At 39.8% G+C, this 16,825-nt stretch overlaps 1 protein-coding gene across 4 annotated transcripts in view; it reads left to right on the forward strand.

Annotated features, from left to right (window-relative positions):
* LOC126106784 (zinc finger protein 26-like) overlaps positions 1-16,825 on the forward strand; it is a 77,416-nt gene that overhangs the window by 49,127 nt on the left and 11,464 nt on the right. For all 4 annotated transcript variants that reach the window (XM_049913168.1, XM_049913166.1, XM_049913165.1 and 1 more), the window contains exon 6: positions 3,153-3,285. In XM_049913168.1, coding sequence (XP_049769125.1) covers positions 3,153-3,285 — 133 coding nt within the window. The remainder of the gene's footprint in view (positions 1-3,152; positions 3,286-16,825) is intronic.

The raw sequence follows: 16,825 nt of genomic DNA on the forward strand, positions 1-16,825 counted from the left end.
TCAGTCAGTTAACCATTGGTATGCAAGCTTGAGCATAAATACGCATGCTAATCGAGCTTACACGTTGCAATGGAAAATCCGAGATGGAATATAACAATATTACGAGAAGGAAAGTTGCTACTTACCATATATCGAAGATGCTGAGTCGCTGCTATATGGTGAGTAGCAACTTTTCTTCTCATAATATTGTTACATGTTGCAATGTTCTCAGCATGTTTTAAGTGACAGTCACAGCCAGAACAGTTGTGTGTAGCTGTGAGTGTATTAGGTCAGAGCTAAGTGAATTTGAAGACGGGGAAATTGTTGGTGCTCATACGGTGGGCACTTCCGTAATTGAGGTAGCAGAAATGTTTAGTGCTTCGAGAGCATTACATCAAAGATTTATACTGCAAGAAGGAAAAAGTGGGAAAACATCATTTGATAAGTTCCAATGTAGATGAAAGTGTGTGTTGAGTGATAGTTACAGTCATTGAAGGGGATTGTGATGAAAAATAAGAGGACGACAGCTGCTGAAGTCATTGCAGTTCTGAATGTCACGCTCCTGAAACGTGTCACCATCAAAACAGTACAGAGGGAGCTCCATAAGCTGGAATTGAAGGGCAAACAGGAACCTTGAAACCACTAATCAATGATGCAAAGGCCTTATCAGGAAAATGTGGTGCCATAAAACCTGGGCTTTGGCAGTGTGGAGTAACGTCATTTGTTTGGATGAGTCTTATTTCACACTGTTCCCAGCTTCTGGCAAGTATATGTCCCAAGAGTGAAACACAGTGGTGGTTCGGTGATGATTTGGGCAGCAATATTGTGGTATTCCATGGCCACCATGATTACAGTACTGCAATATTGTATTATTGACCATTTTGGCTGATCAGGTGCATCCAGGGTATGTTTGTTTCCCAAAGGTGATGCTGTGTTCTAAGATGACAGGACCTCTCCCATTGTGTAGGGCTGCTTTTGTGAGCACCAGGATGAATTGTCACCTCGCCCCTGGCCACCCCTGCCATCAGATCTCACTACTAGTGAGCCTTCATGATCTGGTCGGAAGAGAAGGGTGTGCGCTATCGGTCTCCGTCGTCGGTACCTGAAATATTTTGCTAAAATGCTCCTCTTGAATGCTAAAATGTTCCTCTTGAAAACCATACGAGACCTGTATTTATCCATTACAAGATGACTGGAAGGTAATTTGAATGCTGACAGTTTTCCCACTCCGTATGAGGCACGGTAATGTGATGTGTTTTTAGGGTTTCCAAATTTTGTCCAGCCCCCCTTTATGTCAACAGAATATGAGGATGATGTAAAATTTTTGTCATGTAGAATGAGCTTTGGTAGTGTGGTGGAGCAAAAATAATCCTTGCAACAGCTGCCTGCAACACTTCATTTTTACAGCTTCCCATAACCTCATTAGGAGGTTTTGGGAGAGTGCTACTGTGATGATTTGCCCTATATGAACATAGTCTATTAGCATCTCATCACAACACTCCCAAAACAACACTCAGCATCAACTTGCCTGATGACAGTTAGGTGATCACCTCTTTCGGTGTGTGACTCCGTATTTCCGCTGCCTGCTTTGCACTTTGCTTGGGGCTTGTACTGATACACTCGGCACTCGTCTGTGGGTGGGAACTGGCCTGACAGGTCCATTTCCATTGCTGCATCAGTTCGGTGGACCTTTTTTAATGGATATGAGCAGTCGAAGAACCCAGCAGGCAGTGACTTTTGTCGCGTTCAAAATGCCTTGCGAGAGATCTGTAATTATGTCATACTTCGCAGACCACCTAACAGGGTGTGGTGGAGAGTGCTTCTGGTATCACTGTGTTACCCCCCCCCCCCCACCCCCCCCCCCCCCCCACCCCCCCAAGCCCTCCTACTGTCCCACTTGCTAATGGTGTGTGGGAAGAATCATTTTCAATACACCTCTATATTAGCTTTAATTTCCCAAATTTTCTTATTGCGTTCATTGTGCGAGGTGATTTGAAAGGATGAAACATGTTTTCCGACTCTTCCCGGAAAGTGCTCGCTCGAAATTTCAATAGTAAACCTCTCCTTGAAGCACAAGGCCTCTTTTGTAAAGTCTGTCACTGAAGTTTATTGAGCATGATTGTAACGCTTTCGTGCCAACTAAACAATCCCATGAAGAAAGAAACGTGTTGCTCTCTTTCTTTCTTTCAGTCCTACCTGATAAGTGTCCAGGTTGATGAACAGTACTTAAGAACTGGTCACACTAGAACCATATAAGCCTCTTCCTTTGTGGGAGTGACGTTTTCTTTTCAGCTATTTGCATTAAATGATAATTCCACAAAGTCTCACTCTAGATTCAGATATACCAAGTCAGAGTCATTTGGCAAATAGCTGTGTCTAGATATTAAAACTTTTAAATAAATATTTTCCACTTTGATTACACAGTTTCTGTTTGGATTCTGCCCCTTGCATGAATCTGAGCAAGACAGAATATGCTTGTGGTCATTTGCATTGTTTCTTATGTACTGTTTCATGTTCGTAGCTACTTCTTGTGACTCCTGAGAACCTTGTTTCCAGCTACATATACATAAAACTTTTGTTGTTACTGAAATCATGACAACCAGAGTGGTTCAAAACTGATCCATGGCTGATTTGCATGTTTTCCACCGTTGTTTCAACTATGAAACACTGGGCTTCAAGCGCAGGGGACTCCTCTTCTGGTGCAATTTTCAGTTCCTCAAAGAGAGATGGTTTGCCAATTCCTTCTTTGTCATTCTGATTCATTTGAGTGCATTGGATGCACCTGTACCAACTAACCTGTATGTCATATGATGGTGCAGTGTTGTAGTACACCAACTCAGTATGGATGTTTGCAGTTTTGCTTCCACTCAAATTCAGAGTAAAAATTTCCATACAATATCTTACTTTATTAGTGTTCTGCACATTTTGTCCTGGGTCTTCCAGCAGCATGTTATAGTAATGTGGCATGGGGATTTCAGGGTTTACCAGCTAACAAATGGAAGATTAATTATAACTTTGACTAATCCTTGTACACTACAGACTTTAATGTTTTACTCTTGTGTGTAATCAAAGTTCATCTTAAATCAAGTAATATAAGGGTTTTGACATCATGATTTAATGCTTAATACATGAAGTATGAGAACAGTTTTTAAAGCACTTTATATCATTTACAGATTTGCTTGTGTGCTGTGTGGAAAGGTGTTTGCACGGCAGGGTCACCTGGCCATGCATTGTCGACTCGGGCACGGTGTCCAACCTTCCAAAGGGTGGGGACTGAAAGTGGCACCAAGCACTTTCATGCAACAGGTATGAACTTAATTTTATCTTACGTGAAATTATAAAAGCAAAGTACAGAATGAGAATGCTGAACCAGGTAAAAAAAAGATGACCCATCCGTCACCATCGAAAGTGATTAACAACCAGACAGTTAAGGGTTTATGTCATTCGCTGCATTTCAGTAGTATTGTTAAGTTTTGTTAATGCTTACATGCTGTATTACTTGCCATTGTTTTTAAATATACAATGCGAGGTGCCTATGTTTTCCCCCTCAGATAACTTTCATCCATTAGATATATTTGTTAGCTCTTTTCACTTAGGCAGTTAATGATCTGGGGCTTATGAAACAAAACCCTGTGTATCTTCACAATGTAATCGATCACCGAAAGTACTGGCACTGACATTTTTAGGTATATATTTTTAATGGAACTATGGTGTTTCTTGCGCCAGAATAGCAGACTGTTTTGATAGGAGTTCTGCGATAACTTTTTTGTAGATGTGAAAATAAATTACAGAGTAAAAATACAATTAATATGGGTGTTCTTGTTTTGTCATAGTGGCCATTTGAAATGCACATTGCCAGAAAATTTATGCATTTCTCTGTGGGAACAAGTACAGCCAAAATATATGTTATAGGATAATTATGACACTATTGATGGAGAGTAAAGTAAAAGTAAACTTCAGAGTAGTACAACACACAAACAGCTGCAGTGACAGCATAAAATGCCCTTATTTGATTTATTTTTAATACATGATTACCCATGAGGCCGACAAAAGTATTTTGTCGCTGAATGTGCCTCCTACAGATATGTTCTGGTGTGGAAAATGCCATACTTCCATTAAAAGAAAAAATGGAGTAATGCCGCTATATCAGTGATTGGCGGAATTGAAAACATGTTGTTATTTGTTTCATGAGTCTCCTCTAAATGAGGCTACAAATATCTTAAAGAAGTCAATTTTTTATGTGAAAATCATAGTAGCTATATCACACTGTACAGGCTAAAAGCTAATACAACTAATATTTGCTCCTTGATACAGAAAAATTTCATAATTTGTCCTTTAGAGTCTTTTGCCCTAATAACTCTGAATAGCATGTTGTAGATCTCCTCTTCTGATACATTGGCTGATAATAAACAAAAACTCTATAATTCAAATAAGAAAAGCTGCAGAGTTGATACTTGTTTCATAATAAACTTCCATTCACAGTGGAACACCTCTGCACGTTGTGTGTCCTATCCACAAATTCTTAGGATATACAACTCCTCCCTCTATAGCCAAAGACAGTGGACAGCATTAGTACACCTCTGACTCCCAGAGAAACCCAGATGAGAGCTGGAAAGTATAAGGTCTAGGTACCTCTACACCCACATACACTGCTGTGACAAAAGTTTTGTGGTAGCTCTTAATATTGATTTGGACCTCCTTTTGCTTGACGTAGTGCAGCAACTCGATGTGGTACGGACTCGACAAGTCATCAGAAGTCCTCCGCAGAATATTGAGCCACGCAGCCTGTACAGCAGTCTGTAAATGTGAAAGTATTGCAGGTGCAGTATTTTGTGCGTGAACTGACTTCTCGATTATGTCCCATAAATGTTTGATTAGTGACCAAATCATTCACTCAACACAAACAGTTGTGACCAAGTGACGGGGCACATTGTCGTCCATAAAAATTCCATCACTGTTTGGCAACATGAAAGTCAGTGAATAACTGCAAATGGTCTCCAAGTTGCCATACATAATCATTTCCAATTAGTGATCAGTTCAGCTGAACCAGTTCGTTCCATAAAACACTGCCCACACCATTAGGGAGCCATCAACAGTTTGCACAGTGCATGTCGGCAACTTGGGCCCACGGCTTCATGGGTTCTGCACGACACTTGAACCCTACCATCAGCTATTGCCAACTGAAATGGTAATTCATCTGACCAGGCCACTGTTTTCCTTTCTAAGGTCCGTCCGATATGTACACAACCCCAGGAGAGGTGTTGCAGGCAATGTTGTGCTGTTAGCAAAGATACTCGCTTCATTCGTCTGCTGCTGTAGCCCGTTAATGCCAAATTTTGCTACACTGTCCAAGCAGATATGTTCGTTGTATATTCCACGTTGATTTCTGTGATGGTTATTTCATGCGGTGTTGCTTGTCTGTTAGCGTTGACAACTCTTACACAAACACCACTGCTCCCGGTCGTTAAGTGAAGGCCTTTGCTCACTACGTTGCACGTGGTGGGAGATAATGCCTGAAATTTCTTATTCTTGGTGAACTTTTGACTCTGCGGATCTTAGAGCATTTAATTTCCTAATGTTTTCGAAAATGGAATGTCCCAAGCATCCTACTCAACTACCATTCCATGTTCAGAGACTCTTAACTCCCATTATGTGGCCACAATCACATTGGGAACCTTTCCACATAGATAACCTCAGTACAATCTGTGGTATCACTTTAATCATCATCATCATCTTAGTCACTGGTATTATGGCATATCAAAGCAAGCAGGCATCTGACCAGTGTTGCCCATATTGCCCAGCAATTAGTCAAGCCATTTCTTTAGACTGATTAAGTGATGCTGACACACAAAGTTGGAAAATTCCTCTTTATCTCCAGTGTCTTCAGTCAGATCATTTCACAAGTAATCGGGAAGCCTTCATTGCATTTCACTCGCACATGCTCAACAAACTGCTGCTGCAGGTTGCGTAACATTCCTTGTTTCTGCCCCCTGAAAATTTTGTTTGTGGTACTCATTTAATTTAGTACCTGACATCACCTACAAATATTCACTTCTGTGACATCAAAATTTCTTCCTGCTAAACAATTGTTTGTGGCCTCTGCTTCGCGAATCACCATTAACTTAAAATTGGTATTGTTTTTTCTGCATTTTGAACGGAAAACTCGTGGATTCGTGTTTCTTAACAGAGTCGCAGCTGTAATTGGCATCCATTATCGATTGTCACAATTTAAATTTCTTACAGTGCTGACAGTATAACCAAACAGAATGATGAAAGTGCATTGTCATCTTGATTACCAACAGCTGAGTTGACAAAAATTGTACCACTTCACATTAATGCTGTAGCCAGCCATGAAAATCAACAGTGCTGTAGAGCAGTAGCAGCTATAGTGCTGTTATTGGTCGTGTTTCATTTGTTGTGCCAAGTTTGAAGTGTTCTATATGAATGTACTTTTGTTAGCATTAGTTTATCTCCTGTTGAAATGTATACTATTGATGAGACTATTTGGCCTGTTTTAAAGTCAGTTCAGTTCCAACTAATAAACAAAGTACCGTATTTACTCGAATCTAAGCCGCACCTGAAAAATTTGACTCGAAATAAAGGAAAAAAAAATTTCCCGACTCTAAGCCGCACCTGAAATTTGAGACTCGAAATTCAAGGGGAGACAAAAGTTTTAGGCCGCACCTCCAAATCGAAACAAAGTTGGTCCATTGTAATATGAGACACAATTTAGGTCGAATGAATGACGATACAGCTACAGTAGTTAGGTTCGAGTCGTAAGCTTAGCAGTTAAGCTTTACCACATAGCTATTGCTATGCGTCAGGCGCTCCGTCCGTATTTATACGGGTACCCTTCCTTTTTCACGTGCTTCGTCTGGTTTGAATCGATTGCTTATTTTGCTTTGATCTGATAAATGCCGTTTTCTTTGTTATAGGTGTTTGCGTCACTCTTGAGCTGAAAATGCATTACTGCACTGTGTCATGCATTGTTTGTCGCATTCTGATAGTGCGTGGTTACGGCCTGTCGCGGCTCAACATCTTCTGAACGAGAGTTAGGCGAAAATTTTTACCCGTTTGAAAATCTTTGCGGCCGCTTCTTTATTACATCAAATTCTGCACAGAAATTAGAGTCATCTTATATTTAAAAATCTAGTCACTTGCCGTGCTTTATTTCTGGCTGTATCAGTATTAGGCATAAGAATAATACAAATATAAACATGAGACGATACGTATATTCTTTCGCGTTTGCTGTTGTCTCACTCTAGTTTCGTGGTTTATTAGGCAGACAGGATTTAAATGAGATAGCAGCAAACACGAAAGAATACATGGCAAAATGTTTATATTCGTATTATTCTTATGGTGAAGAGAATATTGTATGTGATTCAAATTTCATCAGGTTCCTATTAGCAACCATCTCTTCTCACAGATAGGAAAAAATTCAGAACGTAGAGTTGGCCATATTGACAAACATCCCAAACAGTCTTGCAGTCAGATTTTCGTAGTACACTGAAACTGTGCTACATTCGAAGATGAACAACACGGAATTTGTATTTACTTCGCTGGATAATGTATGAAAATGCAGTAGTCGAAACTCGCGGCGGAGAAAAAAAAAACCTCGTCTCCTACTTTTTTTAAAAAAAATTATTTACTGACGCAGGTGTTTTGGCGCCAGTGTTCATCTTTGTGCCTACAAAGCATGCCTGCGTAGCGCTACATATATTCGACGGCAGAAGTTAGTTGTGGCGGCACGTACCAACATTTTTCATAACTTCCACTTGCTTTGCACTCGATTCTAAGCCGCAGGTGGTTTTTTGGATTACGAAAACCGGAAAAAAAAGTGCGGCTTAGATTTGAGTAAATACGGTAGATGTTCATAAAAAGCCAAGGTATACTATATACATTCTTTTGTGGTTGGCAGCACAATTAAAGTTCCTGCCCCATTGCTAGTCCCCTCTTTACAGTCGTCTTAGAGTTGGGCCAAGCTGATTTTACTTTTTCCCTCCAAACCTTACAAATTCTTCAAATCAAATCTGCACATGACAGTCGCCAATCCTTCATCTGTAAATGTGAGATGATGCATATATTAATGTGTTATATCATCATCATCATCATCATCATCATCATCATCATCATCATCATCATTTAAGACTGATTATGCCTTTCAGCGTTCAGTCTGGAGCATAGCCCCCATTATACAGTTCCTCCATGATCCCCTATTCAGTGCTAACATTGGTGCCTCTTCTGAAGTTAAACCTATTACTTCAAAATCATTCTTAACCAAATCCAGGTACCTTCTCCTCGGCCTGCCCCGACTCCTCCTACCCTCTACTGCTGAATCCATGAGTCTCTTGGGTAACCTTGCTTCTCCCATGCGTGTAACATGACCCCACCATCTAAGCCTGTTCGCTCTGACTGCTACATCTATAGAGTTCATTCCCAGTTTTTCTTTGATTTCCTCATTGTGGACACCCTCCTGCCATTGTTCCCATCTACTAGTACCTGCAATCATCCTAGCTACTTTCATATCCGTAACCTCAACCTTGTTGATAAGGTAACCTGAATCCACCCAGCTTTCGCTCCCATACAACAAAGTTGGTCGAAAGATTGAGCGGTGCACAGATAACTTAGTCTTGGTACTGACTTCCTTCTTGCAGAAGAGAGTAGATCGTAGCTGAGCGCTCACTGCATTAGCTTTGCTACACCTCGCTTCCAGTTCTTTCACTATGTTGCCATCCTGTGAGAATATGCATCCTAAGTACTTGAAACCGTCCACCTGTTCTAACTTTGTTCCTCCTATTTGACACTCAATCCATTTATATTTCTTTCCCACTGACATTACTTTCGTTTTGGAGATGCTAATCTTCATACCATAGTCCTTACATTTCTGATCTAGCTCTGAAATATTACTTTGCAAACTTTCAATCGAATCTGCCATCACAACTAAGTCATCCGCATATGCAAGACTGCTTATTTTGTGTTCACATATCTTGATCTCACCCAGCCAGTCTATTGTATTCAACATATGATCCATAAATAATATGAACAATAGTGGAGACAGGTTGCAGCCTTGTCTTACCCCTGAAACTACTCTGAACCATGAACTCAATTTACCGTCAACTCTAACTGCTGCCTGACTATCCATGTAAAGACCTTTAATTGCTTGCAAAAGTTTGCCTCCTATTCCATAATCTTGTAGAACAGACAATAACTTCCTCCTAGGAACCCGGTCATATGCCTTTTCTAGATCTATAAATCATAGATACAATTCCCTGTTCCACTCATAACACTTCTCCATTATTTGCCGTAAGCTAAAGATCTGGTCCTGACAACCTCTAAGAGGCCTAAACCCACACTGGTTCCAATTGGTCCTCAACTAATACTTGCACTTTCCTTTCAACAATACCTGAGAAGATTTTACCCACAACGCTGATTACAGAGATACCTCTGTAGTTGTTACAATCTTTTCTGTTTCCATGTTTAAAGATTGGTGTGATTACTGCTTTTGTCCAGTCTGATGGACCTGTCCCGACTCCTAGGCCATTTCAATTATCCTGTGTAGCCATTTAAGACCTGACATTCCACTGTATTTGATGAGTTCCGACTTAATTTCATCCACCCCAGCCGCTTTATTGCACTGCAATCTATTGACCATTTTTTCCACTTCCTCAAATGTGATCCTATTTCCATCATCATTCCTATCCCATTCTACCTCGAAATCTGAAACATTACTGATCGCATTTTCACCTACATTGAGCAACTCTTCAAAATATTCCCTCCATCTGCCCAAGGCATCCACAGGATTCACCAGCAGTTTTCCTGACCTGTCCAAAATACTTGTCATTTCCTTCTTACCTCCCTTTCGAAGACTGCTAATTACACTCTAGAATGGTTTTCCAGCAGCTTGACCCATAGTCTCCAACCTGTTTCCAAAGTCTTCCCACGATTTCTTCTTCGATGCTGCAATTATCTGTTTGGCTTTGTTTCTTTCTTCAACATAACTTTCTCTGTCTACCTGGGTTCTGGTATGTAGCCATTTTTGATACTCCTTCTTTTTCCTTTTACAGGCTGCCTTGACTGTATCATTCCACCAAGCTGTTTGCTTCATCCTACTTTTACACACTACTGTTCCAAGACATTCTTTAGCCACTTCTAGTACTGTGTCCCTGTACCTTGTCCATTCCTTTTCCAATGACTGTAATTGACTACATTCAACTAACTGGTACCTTTCTGAGATCGCTGTTATGTACTTGTGCCTGATTTCCTTATCCTGAAGTTTCTCCGCCATTATCCTCCTACATATGGACCTGACCTCCTGCACTTTCGGCCTCACTATCCCAATTTTGCTGCAGATTAAATAATGATCAGTATCATCAAAGAATCCCCTGAATACACGTGTGCCCCTCACAGCCTTCCAGAATTCCTGATCTGTTATTATATAGTCAATGACAGATCTGGTTCCCCTGCCTTCCCAAGTATACCGGTGAATGTTCTTATGTTTAAAAAAGGAGTTTGTGATTACTAAGCCCATACTGGCACAGAAATCCAAGAGTTGTTTCCCGTTCCTGTTGGCCTCCATATCCTCTCCAAATTTACCCATAACCTTTTCATACCCTTCTGTTCAATTTCCAATCCTGGCGTTAAAATCACCCATGAGCAGAACACTGTCCTTGTCCTTTACTCTAACAGGTACATCACTGAGTGCCTCATAAAAACTATCCATCTTATCTTGATCTGTCCCTTCACAATGCGAATATACTGACACAATCCTAATTTTCTTGCTAGACACTGTCAAATCTATCCACATCGGTCGTTCGTTTACATACCTTATTGCCACTACGCTGGGTTCCATTTCTTTCCTGATGTAAAGCCCTACACCCCATTGTGCTATTCCTGCTTTGACTCCTGACAGGTAGACCTTGTATTCTCCCACTTCCTCTTCTTTCTCACCCCTTATGCGAATGTCACTAACAGCTAAAACGTCCAGCCCCATCTTACTTGCAGCCTCTGCCAGCTCTACCTTCTTCCCAGAGTAGCCCCCATTGATATTAATAGCTCCCCATCTCATTACCATTTGTTTGCCAAGTCGTATCTTAGGAGTCCCTGGTTTGTCAGTTAGAGGTGGGACTCCGTCACCTCCAAAGGTCCGAGGCATTTTGCCCTGATTGTTGCCAGCATCATATTTAAAGTACCAGGGAAGCAGGTTGCTAGCCTTACTTGCCCCGAGTCCCATTGGGTTTTACCCCTAACGGCTGAGGGACTAACCGGTGGATTTGGTTATAAAACTAAAAAATTCGCCTCTCCAGTAATAGTTCAATTTGCAAATGTAAGAAAACCCTATATTTTCTAAATGACAAATTTGGGAAAAAGCCCCATGTTACAGTTCGGTAAACGCAGTATATCCATATACTGCAGAGCACAGTGAAGTGCATGGCAGAGGGTACTTGCCATTGTGCTGCTTATTAGGGTTTCTTTCCATTCCATTTCTGTATGGAGCACATGAAATATAAGCTCGGAAGTGATTTGTGTGGATCAGAGGAGCTGAGAACGCAATTACCATCAAATTTAAAGTGTTGCAGTTCGTATACAGTAAGTGTGATATTTGGAGGTGCTCTATCCAACATGGAGGTCACATGTGGGTCAGAGGAACTGAGGACTCTATTACCACCACATTTAAATAATTGAAATTTGTAAATAGCAAGTGTAATATTTGGATGTGCTGTACCCTGCATAGAGGTCTCATTATGGAGTGCATTTTTGTTTTGCAGAGAGTTAATTATGTTTCCTGTGTAGCACTCATATGTGACAGAAGAAACACTGCAAAATTAAATGCATCACTACTGTCTAAGAGAAAGCAGACTAACAATAAATAAACACAGTGAAGATGCATTACTCTGGTACTGCTGGCTGATGAAAAGGGATTTTCCCCAATAGGGAAAAAATTCTCATATGACACTAACGTGCATTTACGCCCCTTTGTGTGTGAAATTTCGAGGCATCCAGATGGAAGACACATTACCACATTGTTTTGACTCATTTAAATACAGTGAGTCATTTCACTAACCTCTCATCGAGCAAAAAAAAAAAAAAAAAAAAAAAAAAAAAAAAAAAAAAAAAAAAATTACTGTCATTATTTTCTGTTATTTCCCCACCATTCTTTTATGAATTGGTACAAAATTCTTGGCAGCTGGTACTTTTTATCACTCTCAGTAGCTAACTCCACGACAATACAGAGTGAAAATATGGAGAATAAGTAAACATTCTTTATCTATCAGTCCACCAAAGGGAGAGAGTTCTGAGAGAAAAAACTGTGCTGAACTTCATGTATTGACTCCATTTTAATTGGCAATCCAGTTGGCCCTTGAGAAATTTCACATACGTGTTTCTTTTATTACCTGATCATTAATGTTACATTCACTACGTGCACATCATTTTTACTTGTTAGAAATTGGCTACAAATCTTTGAGAGATTAAAACTAACTCTTTGCTGTGAACCAACTGAAGGCTTGATAAGCTATCACATGATTACAATCTAGTTGTGTACCTGGCTGCAAGTGCCAGATAAAAATTTTTTTCTTTAAAGGGTACTGATGCACTGCTGAACCAAAACCTTTTTAAAAAATATTAAACTACCAAATTCACCTTTTCGTGTCCCATCCCTGCCTTTTAGCATATTGCATATGAATCCGTTTTGGAATCTGTGCAGTTTGCTCAGTATCAGATCAAGATGTATCAAATAAGTCAAGATATTTGTATTCAGAATATATTCTGCAATTCTGATTATAACTTCCCATCTCATTCATTAAGTCATAACAAACTGATGTAAAGTTGTTTCTGTAATACTGTGTACCTGATTGCATAAGATTGTTCCTAATGTAAGTTAACTGCAATTAACATTTCCTTCAGGAAGACAGGAATTAGTTTGAATTGAAATATGTTTCACTGAACTGTCCAGTAAAAAATTACTGTTACTTATCTTGCTTACTGTTGAAGATACTGGTGTCCTTGTCTCAGAGTACCACATCAATTGTGAGTGGGCTTATTAGCTGCTGCAAAGACTCTTATTGCACCTGGCAAGAACAGTGGCAGAACTGAAAAATGCAGTACTTGAGAAAAATTGACTTAAATAATTGTATGGAAGTTATATTGAAATAGCAAAAGCTTCCTTTAAATTTAAAGTATATAATTTTGACAGTAACTTCTGTTATAGCTCATACAAAAGTAAAATGAACATGCCATTCTCTTCTTGTCGAATGTGAGGTCTTATTGAGTAATTATTAATTAGTTCTCCGAGCTGTCACTTTTCTTGATTTTTTTAAAATCATTTTTCTTTTTGTTATTACTCCTCGTGTGTTAATTTTGCCACTTTTCCATGCCCAATGCTTTTTACTGTAATGTAATAAAACATTTGACCCTCCATCAGTCAAAGTTATTAAGTTACAGTAAAAAATAAATACAAGTTGAAATTGTTATATTAGAAAAGTACAAAATTATAATTTATGAAATTAATACAATTTAATAAGGAAAGCCGGCTGGAGTGACCGTGCAGTTCTAGGCGCTACAGTTTGGAGCCGAGCGACCACTACGGTCGCAGGTTCGAATCCTGCCTCGGGCATGGATGTGTGTGATGTCCTTAGGTTAGTTAGGTTTAATTAGTTCTAAGTTCTAGGGGACTGATGACCTCAGAAGATAAGTCGCATATTGCTCAGAGCCATAATAAGGAAAATAAATTGTGTACAATTTAAAGAACACCATTTATGAAAACATGGAAATAAAAATTAGCTTGTATAATGTAGGAATGTTTCACCAAGAAAAGGGATTGCATATGAACTTTCTTTGTTGCAGAAATTTCCATTTATTTCTCGGATGCTGCAATGCACAAAATTTCATAATACTTACAACAGCTGTAATCATCAAAACAATGTCTGTCCTTTCCGATATGCACGCATGTATATCTGACAAACACTGTAATGTAAGATATAGGCTCTGATAAGCACAGACAACCTAGAATATACCACTCTTCTTGAATGACCAGTGCCCACCTGCCAGAAGCAACGCTGAAGTGAAGTTGTTCTTGTATGGCAAATCGTAAAGCAGCTTACAGCAAAACTGTCACAACTGCCCTGAAGTAGACAAATTGCGAGATAGAGAGGTGATGTTTTGCGTGCATGTTGGGCACTTCACACAAATTTTTCAGTGGCATAAACTAAAAAATGCTGTTTTGTGACTTGTCTGTCACTTTTCTTGCCAGGGCGCTGGGGAGCGATATTGTAGATCAGAACAAGACAGCTTATAGAAGATATATTTTTGGGACATAATTGAGGTGTCTTTTTCATGGCTATAAGGGCAGCAGGGGACTTCCAAAGACTTGTCGAGTCCCTGCCATGTCGAGTTGCTGTAGTACGTTGTGCAAAAGGTCGTCAGACACGATATTAGGTGGTATCTCCTGACTTTTGTCACCTCAGTGTCGATAAACCTGCTTTCTGAATGCTACAATTGCAGCACATTTGTCTGCTAATAGCTCCACTCGTGGACCCATAATAACGATGTGCACACTGTCGAGTGTCACTAAGGAACTGAAAGGCAGTATAGTACATGAAATTAGAAGTAAAAGCTTCAAACAGCCATGATTCCTATATTGCAATATTTATTTTGATTATCAGTTTCAACAAGTCGTGTTGTCACCTTCGGATCATATGCAATACATTTTGATGGATCTTGACACAAAATGTACTGCATAAGATCTGGCGACATAGTTTGCCAATACCGGTAATCAAAATAAATGCTGTACTATAGCGATCTTGGCTGTTTGCAGTTTTTACTGCTAATTTCATATTAATCTAGATCGCCACTGTAGTTGATGAGGAATGTCAAGCATACACTACTGCTTGGAGTACACTGCAAACATCACAACATTAAAGGGAACAACAGGGCAGTATGAACTGGACATTCATTCGTCACACAGGTAAATAAACTTACTAGTTCAGGTAACTGTTTTGTATGTACACAGCACTCCTTTTGACAATATTGCATTTAGATATGTTTACCAATATTGTACTATTCCTTCTTTTACTCACCTGTAGCCATGGTATTTTATGGTATCTGCAGGGCATTAGATGTCAGTTATTAGGTTCATTGGAATTAATGAACAGTAGTGTATATTGTGAAATAAAAAACAAGTATTGTATCAAAACTGTCAGTCCCATAACAATGCTCAGTTTTAACGTACAAGTAACTTAACATCTCAAATGCCTCCCACAAAACCTATTATCACATTGTAAAATTGTTTACAAGACGTGTCTGGAAAATAATAAGATAATGTGAGTTGTACACCAAGTTTTAACTACCACCTCTAAAATATCAAGCTGGAGCCATTGAACTTGGTGGTAATGTCAGAGCATCTCTGCACGTTTGCTCTTCAATGTGAAACATTTTTACCTACTTCGTGGCTTGTGGAAGTCTGCAGTTCAGCTCTTCAGCAAACAAGCCACCTTGAAAATCGCCTCGTAGTCATTCTGCAAATGCCTGCAACACCCTGGTTCAGTCACCCAAGGAAAATGAATAAGTCACTGGGTAACATATCAGCAGATTAGGGGGTTGAGTCAAAATTTGATAGACCACAGAAGCAGTGTGTGTGATGTGTGCTGCCCAGGATGAGCTGGGGAGTTGCCATGAAGCAAACATACCCTCTCAGAAAAGTTCTCACGATTCTCCGTTTCGCTAGCTTCCTGTAACCCCGTCAGGTACTATATTCTAATATTATGACTTCCACTTATCTTGCCCCGTACAAGCATGATCTGTTAGCATCGAACTGTGGCAGTGTCAAAAATCACTCAGCATCGACTTGGCCAATGACAGTCAAGTGTTCAGAATTTTCAGTGGCAGTGAATCCACACTTTTCTACTGCCCACTTTGCTCCTTCATGTCAGAATTGTAGTGACACACCTAGCACTTATCCACAGGGTTAGGAAGGTGCAAGAAGTTGTTTCAGTTGGCCCAACATAGCTGCAACTTATGCGCCATAGTCTCACTTTGGCAGGCTTTTTAAACAGTTGTGACTTGTCATAAAACTTGGCAGACAGCAATCTTTGTCACATTCAAATTGTTGTGCGAGTTGTCAAAAACTGTTTGGTGAGTGATTTTAAATTTTCCCACTAGTGTCTTCATTTTAGTGTGACAGTCAGCGAGCACTGGGGGCCACCTCTTCTCTTGAAAATCCTGGTTCCTCACACAGAGAAGGGCTGCCACTTCTTTCTTTGTCATACAGATTTATTTGATTGTATTGGAATTGTATGTACAACCAAATCACTGTGTCATATGCGGATGCATTACTCTTGTACTCCGACCAACTCGGCACAAATTGTTGCAGTATTGTTCTGCTTCACATGGCAGAAAACGATTTACTGCACAATACTCCATTTTATCAATGGGCTGTGCCATTTTGTTGTGAGGCTTTTAGTGGCTTGCTGTAGTACTGTGGTGTTGTGGTGTGCTATGGTACTTGAGACTTGTACCTGCAAACAAATAAAAAATTAATTTTATAACATTATTTTTTGAAGTAGTAATTGAATCTCAATGACAACCCCTTGTATCTACTTTATAGTCTATGTTAGGAATATTGCCCAAGATATCGCTTTTAAGATTGTGTGTGTGTGTGTGTGTGTGTGTGTGTTGTGTGTGTGTGTGTGAGAGAGAGAGAGAGAGAGAGAGAGAGAGAGAGAGAGAGATATCATTTCTGCAATAAATAGTAATGATGTGGAATTAGTCAATTTACATTAACATTGCAAATTAATGTGTAAATGTGGTTGCAGCGGTGCGGTCACTTTGCCCTACAGAAAGTGTACACTTA

This window comes from Schistocerca cancellata, chromosome 10 (genome assembly GCF_023864275.1).
Source record: "Schistocerca cancellata isolate TAMUIC-IGC-003103 chromosome 10, iqSchCanc2.1, whole genome shotgun sequence".
NCBI classification, from domain to species: domain Eukaryota; kingdom Metazoa; phylum Arthropoda; class Insecta; order Orthoptera; family Acrididae; genus Schistocerca; species Schistocerca cancellata.